The 14,481-nt window shown below is 42.1% G+C and overlaps 1 protein-coding gene across 1 annotated transcript; it reads left to right on the forward strand.

The window, feature by feature from the left end:
- Window positions 1-439: 439 nt before the first annotated feature.
- On the forward strand, window positions 440-2,769 carry LOC142524243 (glyceraldehyde-3-phosphate dehydrogenase A, chloroplastic). The gene is made up of 5 exons (XM_075628131.1): window positions 440-643; window positions 778-897; window positions 977-1,278; window positions 1,362-1,606; window positions 2,056-2,769. The coding sequence occupies exons 1-5, from the start codon at window positions 614-616 to the stop codon at window positions 2,556-2,558; spliced, it is 1,200 nt and encodes a 399-aa protein (XP_075484246.1). The 5' UTR covers window positions 440-613; the 3' UTR covers window positions 2,559-2,769.
- Window positions 2,770-14,481: the final 11,712 nt, after the last annotated feature.

Genomic DNA, 14,481 nt, shown 5'->3' on the forward strand with positions numbered 1-14,481 from the left:
ATGTTGATGGATGTCAAGATTTTTACCCGTTTCATATTCGCATTATTTTAAAACGCAATGCTAGGGTTGATGATTTCTTTTTTTTTTAACTGCAGTATTTTAATATGTCACTTAATTGCTATTATTTAAAAATGTGTAATTTCCAGCGGCATCGCAGGCATGCATAAAATGTTAATTTTCAAAAATGAGTTTACAAAAAAAATTCTAGCAATATCTTTTAATAGTAGACGTTACTTAACCAATTGCTCATTAATTCATGTCTTACTGAAGTCTGAATACAACATCTATTTTTTTTTAATTTTAAAAACTCGATTAATTACTTTTGTGGTGTCATTCATATGTTTATTTATTTCCAAGAAACCAGAGACTGGAAAAAGGTACCAAAAAATATAAAAAATTGAAGCATAGCCATTCAATGAGTATGAGGCTAAATCCATCACAAAAATCTCATCCAATCCACTCTCTTTCTCCAATCCACATTCCTACGATCCCCTTACTCCACCACAAAAAAAAAAAACCCATATCTCAACTGATTTTGCAACTCGAAAAACCATAAACAAAAGAAGAAACAGCAGCAGCAACACTTGCTAGCTCACTGCACCAGCTCAAGAAAATGGCCACAGCTGTTATTTCTTCTCTGCAGGTCCACTACTAGCTACTTCACACTCTATACATCTTTCATATTCATGTACTTCAACAAGTTTACCATTTCACTCTATATGCGCCCGTGTGTGTGTGTGTACATGTATATGATGCAAGAAAAGATGCATACTGCAGGTGGGCTGCAGCAAAGGCCTCTCAGAGTTTTCTGGCCTCCGTAGCTCATCATCAGCCCTTCCAGTTACCCGGAGACTCAAGGACGACTTCGTATCCGTCATCTCCTTCCAGACATCAGTTGTAAGTTCATACTTTTCTCAGATTCTCATCTGCATGGTGATCTAAACATGCCCACCTATGCCTCATGAATAAATGATAGATTGGCGGAAACAAGAACAAGAAAGCAGTTGTGGAGGCCAAACTGAAGGTGGCAATCAATGGATTTGGAAGGATCGGAAGGAACTTCTTGAGGTGTTGGCATGGAAGAAAGGACTCCCCACTGGACGTGATCGTCGTTAACGACAGTGGAGGTGTTAAACAGGCCTCTCACCTTCTGAAATATGATTCTACACTTGGTACATTTGAGGCAGATGTTAAGGCCGTCGGTGCCGATGCCATCTCGGTCGATGGAAAGATCATTAAAGTCGTGTCGGATCGTAATCCAGTCAATCTCCCTTGGGGGTATACAGAAATAAATAACCAACAAGTATAACAACGTTTGTTTTGTTTTGTTTTTATTTCATATCTCGTGGGCTGTGTAACAGGGAAATGGGGATTGATTTGGTAATTGAGGGAACTGGAGTGTTTGTTGATCGAGATGGTGCGGGGAAACACATTCAAGCCGGAGCAAAGAAGGTTCTTATTACAGCACCTGGAAAGGGAGACATTCCTACTTATGTTGTTGGTGTGAATGCCGATGATTACAACCACAACGAGTCCATCATTAGCAATGCTTCCTGCACAACCAACTGCCTCGCACCTTTTGTTAAAGTGCTCGATCAAAAGTTCGGTAAGCACTTGTTATAAACCGCTTGCTCTATAAGCTGAAGTCGAGCGCATGAGACATTAAACAAAGCTAGTTTCATACTTTATGATGCGCTCTTATATACACGTGGAAATCCAAAGCACATGCGCCTAAAATTAATTTACATGCAAACAAGTGATTGCTGACCATATCAACACAGGCTCGCGGTTAAAATCTCAGGACATATCTAACATAATATGAAAAGATTGCATCTCTTGGATTTTTAATGTGTAAACTAATGAATATGATTCTGTTTCAGAAAACCATTTGTTCCAAAAATAACAATAAATTTAGAATTTAAAGGGATTGAAAATTTTAACTTGCCTATCACACCCTTCCCAGTTTTCCGGGTCTTTTGAGAGTATAATATAACATATAGTCAGGATATTTTGATTCAATCAGACCAAGGTAAGAGTACATTATGTCCCATGTAGGTATCATAAAGGGAACAATGACCACGACACACTCCTACACAGGAGACCAGAGGCTTCTTGATGCAAGCCACCGTGATCTGAGACGAGCAAGAGCCGCAGCACTGAACATAGTGCCTACATCTACTGGTGCAGCAAAGGCCGTTGCCCTTGTTCTTCCCCAACTCAAAGGGAAGCTAAATGGCATTGCCCTTCGTGTCCCCACCCCTAATGTCTCAGTGGTGGACCTTGTCGTCCAGGTCCAGAAGAAGACATTTGCAGAGGAAGTGAATGCGGCATTTAGAGAGGCAGCCGACAAAGAGCTCAATGGGATCTTATCTGTTTGTGATGAACCACTTGTTTCGGTGGACTTCCGTTGCAGTGACGTATCATCCACTGTGGATTCATCCCTGACAATGGTCATGGGAGATGATATGGTTAAGGTTATTGCTTGGTACGATAACGAATGGGGCTACTCACAGAGGGTTGTTGATCTTGCTGACATTGTTGCCAACAATTGGAAATGATATTATTAGAGGAGACATGGTATATATTTATTTGATATATTGTAGATTTTCATTTCGTTTTGGAATTGTAACGAGGAAGCAAACTGTTGGAATATCGTGGTATTTTCATGTCCAAATCGCAGCGGAAGTATTAAAATTTTTATTTTGACAATAAAAATATTTGGACATTCGTGTGGTTTAAATTAAATAAAGATTCATAAGATGTTCAATATATACTTTTAGTGAATAGTTTTCACTTGGCTCCAACTACTTTGGTACAAGTGGAGTTAGCTTTTGTAACTACAACAAAAATGGTTTTCTGCAGCGTGCATATGAGCTTTCCGCAGCGCGCATTGCACGCTGCACAGTTGCAAGCGGTTAAAAGTTCAAAATTATCCGCGTCGTACACGTGCACGCTGTTTATACTCTTATCAACGGCGTGCATATGTACGTTGTTAATACAACTTTCCGCAGCGTGCACGTGTGTTGGATCTCGGTTTTCTACGTGCCCAAAATCGCTGCGGAAGTTTAAATTTTTTATTTTATTTTGAAATTCAAAATAATTTTGGACACTCGTATGGTTCTAACAAATACATAAACATTCATAGGGCGTTAGAAATTCTTATACCTTTGGTGAATAAATCACTGGGCTCCAACTATTCCGGGGTTAGCGGAGATAGCTCTTCGTGAATCCCCTACGAACGGTCTTCGATCTACTAATCAGGTCCACGACCGGAATATATGTTCCTCTTCTAACTCGCACTAGGAAGTGTAGAAGATTTTGTATTTGAGATAGAACACAATTTTTGAGAGCACAAAGAAGAATTATGGAGGAGCCGAAAGTTATTGTCCAAAAGGCAAGGAAAAATTATCGGATGCCTTATTTCTCAAATCTTCAAAAGAAAAGAATCCACCGAATACATGCAATCAATTTTTAGAATTAATCAATCTTTTTCCATAATAATCATTCCTTTACTTAATTAATTGGATTAATTAAGTTAATGAAAGATTCTTATTGCATTTCCAAAATTGGTGATTCTCGAAATTGGCACAACTCAATTTTGTGGAGGCTATGATTTTAGGTCAAGAATTTTTATTTATTTAAAATTCCATGACCTAATAATCATAATTAACATTAATGGGCTTGATTAATTAATTGGACTAGTCCAACGGGTTTAATTAATTAATCAAAGTCCATTAAGAACTTTAATTATTTAGTAGGTTGGACTTGTACTCCTACAAGCCTATTAAACATACTTCCCACTATATTTAATTTAATATTTAATAAACTCAACTTTTGAGTTTAATAAATTAAATTCTTAAACTTTACAAATTCAACTCCTTGAATTTATTTTCTCCAAATTTCATAAATTCAACTTCTTGAATTTACTATCTCATAAAATTAAATTCCTTGAATTTATTTTCTCAAAATTTAATTATCATAAATTCAACTCTTTGAATTTACTATATCATAATTTAAATTCAACTTCTTGAATTTATTATCTCAACGGGAACAAATAATCCAGTACTTGTGTGACCCTCAATGGTTCAGGGATACAGCTAGCCGTGGGTTCACAACTCTTTGTGATTCAGGACATAATCCTTTATTCGGGCTTACCCCAGTTAGCCCCATTCTTTTCATCAACACCTTGATCAAGAATGTCAGAACTCATTTCTGATTGCACCCATCGGATCATGGTAAGAGCGTCTAGTAGCATCGCCCTATGATCCCCTAGGTATCACTGATAGTGCCTGCAAGAACCAGTCGATTATGATTAACGTACAGTACGGTCCCTTCATCTCATATATCCCGATCGAATAAGCAACCATTGGTTCATCGAGGGTTGCATATTAATTCGATAACTATGTGATAACTATGATTGTAGAACCCGTAAATCAGTAGACGTATAAGCCATGCATAATTCTAGATTTTTAAATTTAATTGACTTCATTGCATGATTATTTTAAATGCATTTATTTGAAGTTAATTATTCATTATTTCAGTTCAGTAGTTTGATTTTTAGCATTTCAGTTATTTCAGTGAGGTCGGACCGGAGTTGGAGTTTTGAGATAGAATTTAAGATTCGAGAAATATTTCCAGAAGTTAATTTAGCTAGCAACTAAGTTCATTTAAGTTAGAAAGGAAGGTTTGAGGATTTAATTTAATTATTTGAGGTGATTAAGAAATGAACTCATTTAAGTTATTAAATTAAGGGGTTAGCTCACTAAATTATTTAAAGGATTAGTAAGGCTTTCAAGGATTATTAGTTGACTAGATAACCAACACTTCACACTCATTTTATTAGCATGATTTCAGCCCCTTGGATTTATTAAGCAATTCATTCCAACTCATCAACTTTGACCAATTCTTTGCATGTAATTAGTAGGATAATTCTAGGATTTTTTGGGAGCACAATTTAATTAAATAAATGGACATATCCTAGACTAGAAAATAAGCAAAAATCGGCCACTACCTCCTAGAAGCATCCACCAACTCATTTGATATCAAACCATAATTCAAAAATTCAAAATGGGAAGACTTGGTCTTGGATCTTCCTTATATCTTGCACCCACTTTCCTCACCCCCCTAACCATTTTTCCCCCCCTTTCTTTTTCGAAAATTCAGAGTGAATTCACACTCATTTTCAGTAGAAAAATCGTGAGTCTTAGCTAGAGGGAAGGAAAGAAAAAATCGAGAGCTTAGGCAAGGTAGAAAAGGAAGCCACTCCGTCTCCTCCGCCCCGTCTCGTCTTTTCTTTTCGTTTCTATTTCAAACGATAACAAGGCATGTCTAGATTCTTTCTAAACCTCAATCAAGTCATATTATCATTTATTTTTCAGTACATGATCATGTTTATTCAAGTAAAAATCGAGATCCATGTCAAAACATTTTGAAACAACACATGCAGAATTTTCGATTTTCCTTGGCAAGCTTCACGGTTTCTTTTGGTTTGTGAGTTTCAGGTATTGGATCGACTCCAGGCTCCCAAGGCGACTTATATACATGTAATAGGATGCATTAGGACCACATTTGTCCATCGGTTTCAGCCCATGCTCGCTGGAAAGCAAGAAATGACAGCAACACCATTTGTGTCCTTTTTGAGTTCGAAAATTTCAGTTTTTATGTCAAGGGGTTTGGATCTGATCTTGGCTGCCCTAAGGGCTCTTAGCCATGGTTGGATCACTTCTCTAGCATGTCTAAGACGTGACAAAGTCGCCCTTTTGGTGGCTTGGTCCATGGTTCATCGGTTTTTAATAAAAACATCACAACAGCCCCTATACCCCTTCGCCTACTTCGGTTGGACAGCTTTCGGTTCGTTTCTTTTGGTTGCTTGGTATGGATCTTGGTTGGCCTATGGCCCTTAGCCACGGTTCATATCATGCTCCTAGATGTCTAGATCGTGCCATGGTCAATCAAATGGCCACTGGAACGACGCAAGACATCGATCTAAGCAAAACACTACACATGCATGCACGTTGGCTCTCGGTTAGACCCTTCGGTTGAGTTTTGGTATGATGCGGATTGTGGCTGGCCTAGGGCCCTTAACCATGGTTCAAATCATTCCTTGGGATGTTGGTAAGAGTCTCTGGTCGGTGGTTCACGCCCCAATGGCCGGTAGTCTCGAAAACAACACAAGTTACACGGGTGTGCAGCTGCTGGAAATTTACAGCAAGTTGCTGTGTTGTTTAGAAGGCTTGTTTGAGTTCTTGGTCTGCTTTTAGCCCATGACCTTGGATTGGACAGTGCCTCATTGAGTTGGGAAGGTCATGTTTTTGACCGTTTGTGATTCGGATCATTTTTGAGGTCGTACGAGAATTTACGGTGCGATGTGCCAAATTGACTCTCGAAAGAAGCGTTTCGTGTTTTGGCCTCCATTTCACCTAGATTTCGACCCTATCATTTTAGGAGCATTATTTTATGATTTTTCAGCGTATTTTAATCATGACTATACGTCGGTTTGGTGTCGGTTCAGGTTGGCTCGGAGTCATGATTAAATGCGAAGTCATTAGGCATCATGGTCGCATCTTTTTAACGTAAATTGCGTAGTTGGTCATGTTTAAGCTATTGCATATTTTTCATAGCCCAGTTAGGTTGCAGCGAGCCTGGGGACGATCCAATCCAATCCAGTTGGTAAAATTACGGGACATTTTCATTATGCCAGTTAATTATTTTACGTGCATTAAATAGAAAATGATTATTATTTTTGAGATTTATGCGATATGGCTTGTGGTTCATTCACTATGTGGGAGTGTTATTTTATACGGTCGCCAAGTGACCGATCAGTTCAGTATGGTACCACCCGGTCGCCAGTGACCGGCCAGCTCAGTTCAGTTTCAGCCTCCCCGGTAGCCAGTTACCGATCAGTTCAGCTTAGTGCAGTGGCCACAGGCGTAAAACATAATCTCAACAGAAAATTTTACCAGTTATTTCAGTACAAGCTCCAAAGAGCAAACATTTTTTTTTACTGTGATTATCAGTTCAGTTATGCACGTATTATAATTGCTCAGTACAGATTATTTTGTGCATACCTCAGGACAGGATATGTTAACTCATGCATATTTTAATTCAGATTTTTACTCGTTAGATGCGATATATGCATGCTGAGTCTTTAGGCTCACTAGACTTGATTGTTGTAGGTACTGATGAGGCCAGGGCCGAGGGCGGGGACCAGTGAGCCAGCTTGGGTCGGCAGTAGTGGCACCCGAGGACCTCAGTGCAGCAGTTGTTATTTTATTCCGCAAACAATTTTTATCAGTCGTTGGATAATTTTTAAATTGTTATTGTTGGAAAAACTTTATTTTCTTCCCCTGCTATTATTTTAAACATTGAACTTGATTCATCAATCGATTTTATGAATGAGGCCATTTAAGTTCTTTTAAAAAAAGAAAAATTTTTAATTTTCCGCAAATTTTCAAGAAAGAGTTCTAGGGCGCTTTACAGTTGGTATCAGAGCGGTGGTTCTGTATAGGGTTTCACTACTACTGATCGCGAGAAGCTCACGAAGCCACGTCTTCGGTCTGTAAGTTTTTCAGTTCAGCATTTTGTTCAGCATTTCAGTTAAAGCATGAATTATTTTGTCAGCATGCTTCCAGATTTTCAGTATTTCAGTGTTAATTTAAAATAAATTATGGAATTATGCATGTTAGTTACGTATGGGTTATGTTGGAACAGTATGCCCCCTAGACGCATTTTAGAGCGCAACAGAGAGGAGGAGCCTCGCCGAGAGGACAGGGAGGAGCGTAGACCGGAGGGAGACCTACCACCTCCTCCACCACCCCCACCGGACATGAGTGCCCAGATGTTAGCTGGGATGGCACAGTTCTTCGCACAGTTTGCGGGAACAATGCCGCAGCCGTAGCCGCAGCCGCAGCCAGGCCGACAGGGCCCGAGGCTGTTTATTAGCGATTCATGAAGATGCGCCCGAAGGAATTCTCTGGGACATCTGACCCCATGGTTTCCGAGGGATGGATCAAATCCCTCGAGGTTATCTTCGAGTTCATGGAGCTGGGAGATGCAGACAGAGTCCGTTGTGCCACCTATCTGTTCAGTGGAGATGCCCGCTTATGGTGGGAAGGAGTGTCAGTAGCCCTGACCTTGGCTACACTTTCATGGACCAGCTTTACGGAAGTTTTCTACTCCAAGTATTTTTTTGAGGAGGCTCGCACCAGGCTGACCACCGAGTTCATGAGTTTGAGACAGGGGGATATGACGGTTACGGAGTTTATCCGTAAGTTCGAGAGGGGCTGTCACTTTGTGCCCCTGATCGCGAATGATGCCAGAGCCAAGTTGATGCATTTCCTGGTGGGCCTACGGCCGATCTTGCGCCGGGATGTTAGGGTGTCTGACCCTGCTACTTATGAGATTGCGGTCTCCAAAGCCCTAGCCGCAGAGCAGGATCTGCGGAATATCGAGAGGGATCTCCAGGGCAAGCGCCCAGCCCAGGTACCACACCGCCCTCCTCCTCATCAGCATCAGCAGCAGAATAAGAGACCTTTTCATGGACCGCCCAGAGACCGAGGCCAGCAGCAGCAGCAGCAGCAGCAGCGGGGACGCCCAGCCCCGAGGACTCAGGAGCACCCAGTTTGTCCCAGGTGCTCACGTCGCCATCCTGGAGCATGTATGGCTGGCTCAGGAAAGTGTTTTAAGTGTGGCAGTCCAGACCACATGTTGCTGCAATGTCCTCAGAGGAATCTGCCTACCCAAGGCAGAGTTTTTGCTCTCCATGCCGCGGAAACCAACCCGGAGACTATGTTGTTGATAGGGAGAATTTTTATATCTGGTTCCGCAACCAAGGCCTTGATAGATTCAGGGGCCACTCACTCGTTTATTTCGGAGGTCTTTGCAAACTTTATCAAGATCCAGACCATTGGGCTAGATACAGCCTTTTCAGTGGTGTTGCCGTCAGGCGAGGAGATGGAAGCTACCAACGTTATCCGAGATATAGACCTTGAGTTGCACGGTAAACTTGTTTATGCGGATCTGATTGTGCTACCGATGCCAGAATTTGACATCATCCTAGGGATGGACTGGCTATTGAGGAACAGAGTGTTGATAGACTTCCAGCGGAGATCTGTTCTTGTCCGACCGCCTAGAATGGAGCAGTTCTTATTTGAGCCGGACATGTACTTTCCTTTACCGCGCATTATTCCTTATGTTCAGGCTAGGAAACTCATGCATAGAGGGTGTCGGGCATTTCTAGCGACCTTTTTATCTGTCCCCGAGGAACCCAGCCAGTCAGCTTCAGATGTTCCGATTGCCAGAGATTTCTTAGACGTTTTTCCCGAAGACGTCTCTGGTATGCCACCCGAGAGAGAGGTGGAGTTTTCCATTGAGCTTATGCCAGGTACGGCTCCGATATCCAAAGCGCCGTACCGACTAGCACCGACAGAGATGGCAGAGCTTAAGAAGCAGATTCAGGAACTTCTCGACAAGGACTTCATTCGCCCGAGCTTTTCTCCATGGGGCGCGCCGGTCTTATTTGTGAAAAAGAAGGATGGCTCGATGAGGCTTTGCATTGACTACCGGGAGTTGAACAGGGTTACAGTGAAGAATAAATACCCACTTCCGAGGATTGAGGATCTGTTTGACCAGTTGCAGGGAGCTTCGATTTTCTCCAAGATTGATCTGCGCTCTGGTTATCACCAGTTGAGGGTGAGAGATGCTGATGTTTCCAAGACTGCTTTCAGGACTCGTTATGGTCACTACGAGTTCCTTGTGATGCCATTCGGTCTGACGAATGCGCCAGCGATCTTCATGGATCTAATGAATCGCGTATTTCAGCCGTACCTCGACCAGTTTGTGATAGTGTTCATAGAAGAAATTCTCGTCTACTCCAAGAGTCGGGAGGAGCACAGCAGACATCTGACCACAGTGTTGTAGACATTGCAGAAGCACAAACTATTCACAAAGTTCAGTAAGTGCGAATTCTGGTTAGAGAAGGTGGCGTTCTTGGGCCACATTGTTTCTAGCAGTGGCATTGAGGTAGACCCGGCGAAAGTTGCAGTAGTGAGAGATTGGGTTGTGCCTCAGAATGCATCAGAGATCCGCAGTTTTCTTGGGCTAGCAGGATATTACAGGAAGTTCATTCAGGGATTCTCATCCATTGTCGTTCCACTCACAGCACTGACAAAGAAAAATGTGAAGTTTGTGTGGAGCGAGGAGTGTCAGAAGAGCTTCGATACTTTGAAGCAAGCTCTTATCTCAGCACCCGTTTTGGCTGTACCGTCAGGGCCCGGCGAGTTTGTCCTTTATACCGATGCTTCGAAGCTTGGTTTAGGTGCAGTTCTGATGCAGCATGGGAGAGTAATAACGTATGCTTCTCGACAGCTGAAAATCCACGAGAAGAACTACCCCACCCATGATCTAGAGTTGGCCGCAGTAGTTTTTGCCTTGAAGATTTGGAGGCACTATCTGTATGGAGAGAAGTGTCAGATCTTTACCGACCACAAGAGCCTCACTTGACGATTCAGAAACCTCTTCAGATTGAGATGCAGAAAATCGATCTTGAGACTTACCCTCGAGGTAGAGTTCCTCGTCTATCTACCTTGACCATTCAGTCTTCCCTTTTGGACCGTATTCGTAGTGGTCAGGCCGCAGATGAGCAGTTAGCACAGTGGAAGAAGAGAGATGAAGCCAAGGGCAGTGTTTTGTATTCAGTCAGCGACGGTATTGTGAGATACCGAGATAGGATATGGGTTCCTAGCAGTGATTCTATCCGAGCAGACATCTTATCAGAGGCCCATACGTCCCCGTACTCCATTCACCCTGGGAGTACGAAGATGTACAAAGATCTGCAGCTGTTGTATTGGTGGCCAGGGATGAAGAAGGACATCAGGCGTTTTGTATCCGAGTGCCTGACTTGCCAGTTAGTGAAGGCGAGCATCAGAGACCAGCAAGCTTGCTCAAGCCTCTCCCTGTTCCCGAGTGTAAGTGGGAGAATGTTACCATGGATTTCTTGACCGGATTGCCGAAGTCAGCCAGGGGATCGAATGCCATCTGGGTGATTGTAGATCGTCTTACCAAATCAGCGCACTTCTTGCCTATTAAGACGACTTTCACCATGATTCAGTATGCAGAGCTGTATATCCGAGAGATAGTCCGACTCGATGGTATTCCAGTTTCGATCGTATCCGACAGAGATCCCAGATTCACTTCCTCATTTTGGAAGAGTTTGCATTCGACTTTGGGTACGAAGTTGCTGTTTAGCACAGCTTTCCATCCGCAGACGGATGGGCAGTCGGAGCGAGTTATTCAGATTTTGGAGGATCTTCTTCGCAGTCGAACTTGCCACTGGTTGAGTTCACCTACAACAACAGCTTCCAGTCTTCTATTGGTATGGCTCCGTATGAAGCACTGTATGGCCGCAAGTGTAGATCTCCTGTTCATTGGGATGAAGTAGGAGAGAGAGCAGAGTTGGGTCCAGAGATTGTTCAGCATGCAGTAGAGGTAGTAGTCAAGATCTGTGATAGGATGAGGACTGCTCAGAGCCGACAGAAGAGTTATGCCGATCAGTGGAGGAGAGAGTTAGAGTTTGCAGTGGGCGATCCGATCATGTCTTCGTGAAAGTGGCACCTATGAAGGGTGTCATGAGATTTTGGAAGAAAGGGAAGCTCAGTCCGAGATTCATTGGACCGTTTGAGATCCTTGACAGAGTTGGGATGCTAGCGTATCGTGTGGCTCTTCCGCCGAATCTGGCCGGAGTACACAATGTCTTTCATGTCTCCATGCTGAGAAAGTATATGGCAAATCCTTCGCATGTGCTGAATTTCGAGCCGTTGCAGCTTACTCCGAACTTATCTTATGAGGAGAGACCAGTGCAGATCCTAGACAGGCAGGAGAAGAAGCTTCGGAACAAGCTTGTTAAGCGAGTCAAAGTCAAATGGCTTAACCATTCTGAGGAGGAAGCTACGTGGGAGTCTGAGTCAGAGATGAGGGAGCGTTACCCCGAGTTATTCGGTGAGTTCTAATTTCGAGGACAAAATTTCTTTTAAGGGGGGGAGGATTGTAGAACCCGTAAATCAGTAGACGTATAAGCCATGCATAATTCTAGATTTTTAAATTTAATTGACTTCATTGCATGATTATTTTAAATGCATTTATTTGAAGTTAATTATTCATTATTTCAGTTCAGTAGTTTGATTTTTAGCATTTCAGTTATTTCAGTGAGGTCAGGACCGGAGTTGGAGTTTTGAGATAGAATTTAAGATTCGAGAAATATTTCCAGAAGTTAATTTAGCTAGCAACTAAGTTCATTTAAGTTAGAAAGGGAGGTTTGAGGATTTAATTTAATTATTTGAGGTGATTAAGAAATGAACTCATTTAAGTTATTAAATTAAAGGGTTAGCTCACTAAATTATTTAAAGGATTAGTAAGGCTTTCAAGGATTATTAGTTGACTAAATAACCAACACTTCCCACTCATTTTATTAGCATGATTTCGGCCCCTTGGATTTATTAAGAAATTCATTCCAACTCATCAACTTTGACCAATTCTTTGCATGTAATTAGTAGGATAATTCTAGGATTTTTTGGGAGCACAATTTAATTAAATAAATGGACATATCCTAGAATAAAAAATAAGCAAAAATCGGCCACTACCTCCTAGAAGCATCCACCAACTCATTTGATATCAAACCATAATTCAAAAATTCAAAATGGGAAGACTTGGTCTTGGATCTTCCTTATATCTTGCACCCACTTTCCTCACCCCCCTAACCATTTTTCCCCCCCTCTCCTTTTCGAAAATTCAGAGTGAATTCACACTCATTTTCAGTAGAAAAATCGTGAGTCTTAGCTAGAGGGAAGGAAAGAAAAAATCGAGAGCTTAGGCAAGGTAGAAATGGAAGCCACTCCGTCTCCTCCGCGCCGTCTCGTCTTTTCTTTTCGTTTCTATTTCAAACGATAACAAGGCATGTCTAGATTCTTTCTAAACCTCAATCAAGTCATATTATCATTTATTTTTCAGTACATGATCATGTTTATTCAAGTAAAAATCGAGATCCATGTCAAAACATTTTGAAACAACACATGCAGAATTTTCGATTTTCCTTGGCAAGCTTCACGGTTTCTTTTGGTTTGTGAGTTTTAGGTATTGGATCAACTCCAGGCTCCCAAGGCAACTTATATACATGTAATAGGATGCATTAGGACCACATTTGTCCATCGGTTTCAGCTCATGCTCGCTGGAAAGCAAGAAATGACAGCAACACCATTTGTGTCCTTTTTGAGTTCGAAAATTTCAGTTTTTATGTCAAGGGGTTTGGATCTGATCTTGGCTGCCCTAAGGGCTCTTAGCCATGGTTGGATCACTTCTCTAGCATGTCTAAGACGTGAAAAAGTCGCCCTTTTGGTGGCTTGGTCCATGGTTCATCGGTTTTTAATAAAAACATCACAACAGCCCCTATACCCCTTCGCCTACTTCGGTTGGACAGCTTTCGGTTCGTTTCTTTTGGTTGCTTGGTATGGATCTTGGTTGGCCTATGGCCCTTAGCCACGGTTCATATCATGATCCAAGATGTCTAGAGCGTGCCAATGGTCAATCAAATGGCCACTGGAACGACGCAAGACATCGATCAAAGCAAAACACTACACACGCATGCACATTGGCTCTCGGTTAGACCCTTCGGTTGAGTTTTGGTATGATGCGGATTGTGGCTGGCCTAGGGCCCTTAGCCATGGTTCAAATCATTCCTTGGGATGTTGGTAAGAGTCTCTGGTCGGTGGTTCACGCCCCAATGGCCGGTAGTCTCGAAAACAACACAAGTTACACGGGTGTGCAGCTGCTGGAAATTTACAGCAAGTTGCTGTGTTGTTTAGAAGGATTGTTTGAGTTCTTGGTCTGCTTTTAGCCCATGACCTTGGACTGGACAGTGCCTCATTGAGTTGGTAAGGTCATGTTTTCGACCGTTTGTGATTCGGATCATTTTTGAGGTCGTACGAGAATTTACGGTGCGATGTGCCAAATTGACTCTCGAAAGAGCGTTTCGTGTTTTGGCCTCCATTTCACCTAGATTTCGACCCTATCATTTTAGGAGCATTATTTTATGATTTTTCAGCGTATTTTTATCATGACTATACGTCGGTTCGGTGTCGGTTCAGGTTGGCTCGGAGTCATGATTAAATGCGAAGTCATTAGGCGTCATAGTCGCATCTTTTGAATGTAAATTGCATAGTTGGTCAAGTTTAAGCTATTGCATATCTTTCATGGCACAGTTAGGTTGCAGCGAGCCTGGGGACGATCCAATCCAATCCAGTTGGTAAAATTACAGGAATTTTCATTACGCCAGTTAATTATTTTACGTGCATTAAATAGAAAATGATTATTTTTGAGATTTATGCGATATGGCTTGTGGTTCATTCACTATGTGGGAGTGTTATTTTATACGGTCGCCAGTGACCGATCAGTTCAGTATGGTACCACCCGGTCGCCAGTGACCGGCCAGCT

The sequence above is a fragment of the Primulina tabacum genome, chromosome 14 (assembly GCF_025594145.1).
Source record: "Primulina tabacum isolate GXHZ01 chromosome 14, ASM2559414v2, whole genome shotgun sequence".
NCBI classification, from domain to species: domain Eukaryota; kingdom Viridiplantae; phylum Streptophyta; class Magnoliopsida; order Lamiales; family Gesneriaceae; genus Primulina; species Primulina tabacum.

Excerpts from the sequence above, each read along its gene's own strand:
- LOC142524243 (XM_075628131.1), top strand. The coding sequence starts at position 614 with ATGGCCACAGCTGTTATTTCTTCTCTGCAG. Across the intron at positions 644-777 it reads CTGTTATTTCTTCTCTGCAG|GTGGGCTGCAGCAAAGGCCT; the intron begins GTCCACTACTAG and ends TGCATACTGCAG. Across the intron at positions 1,607-2,055 it reads AGTGCTCGATCAAAAGTTCG|GTATCATAAAGGGAACAATG; the intron begins GTAAGCACTTGT and ends TGTCCCATGTAG.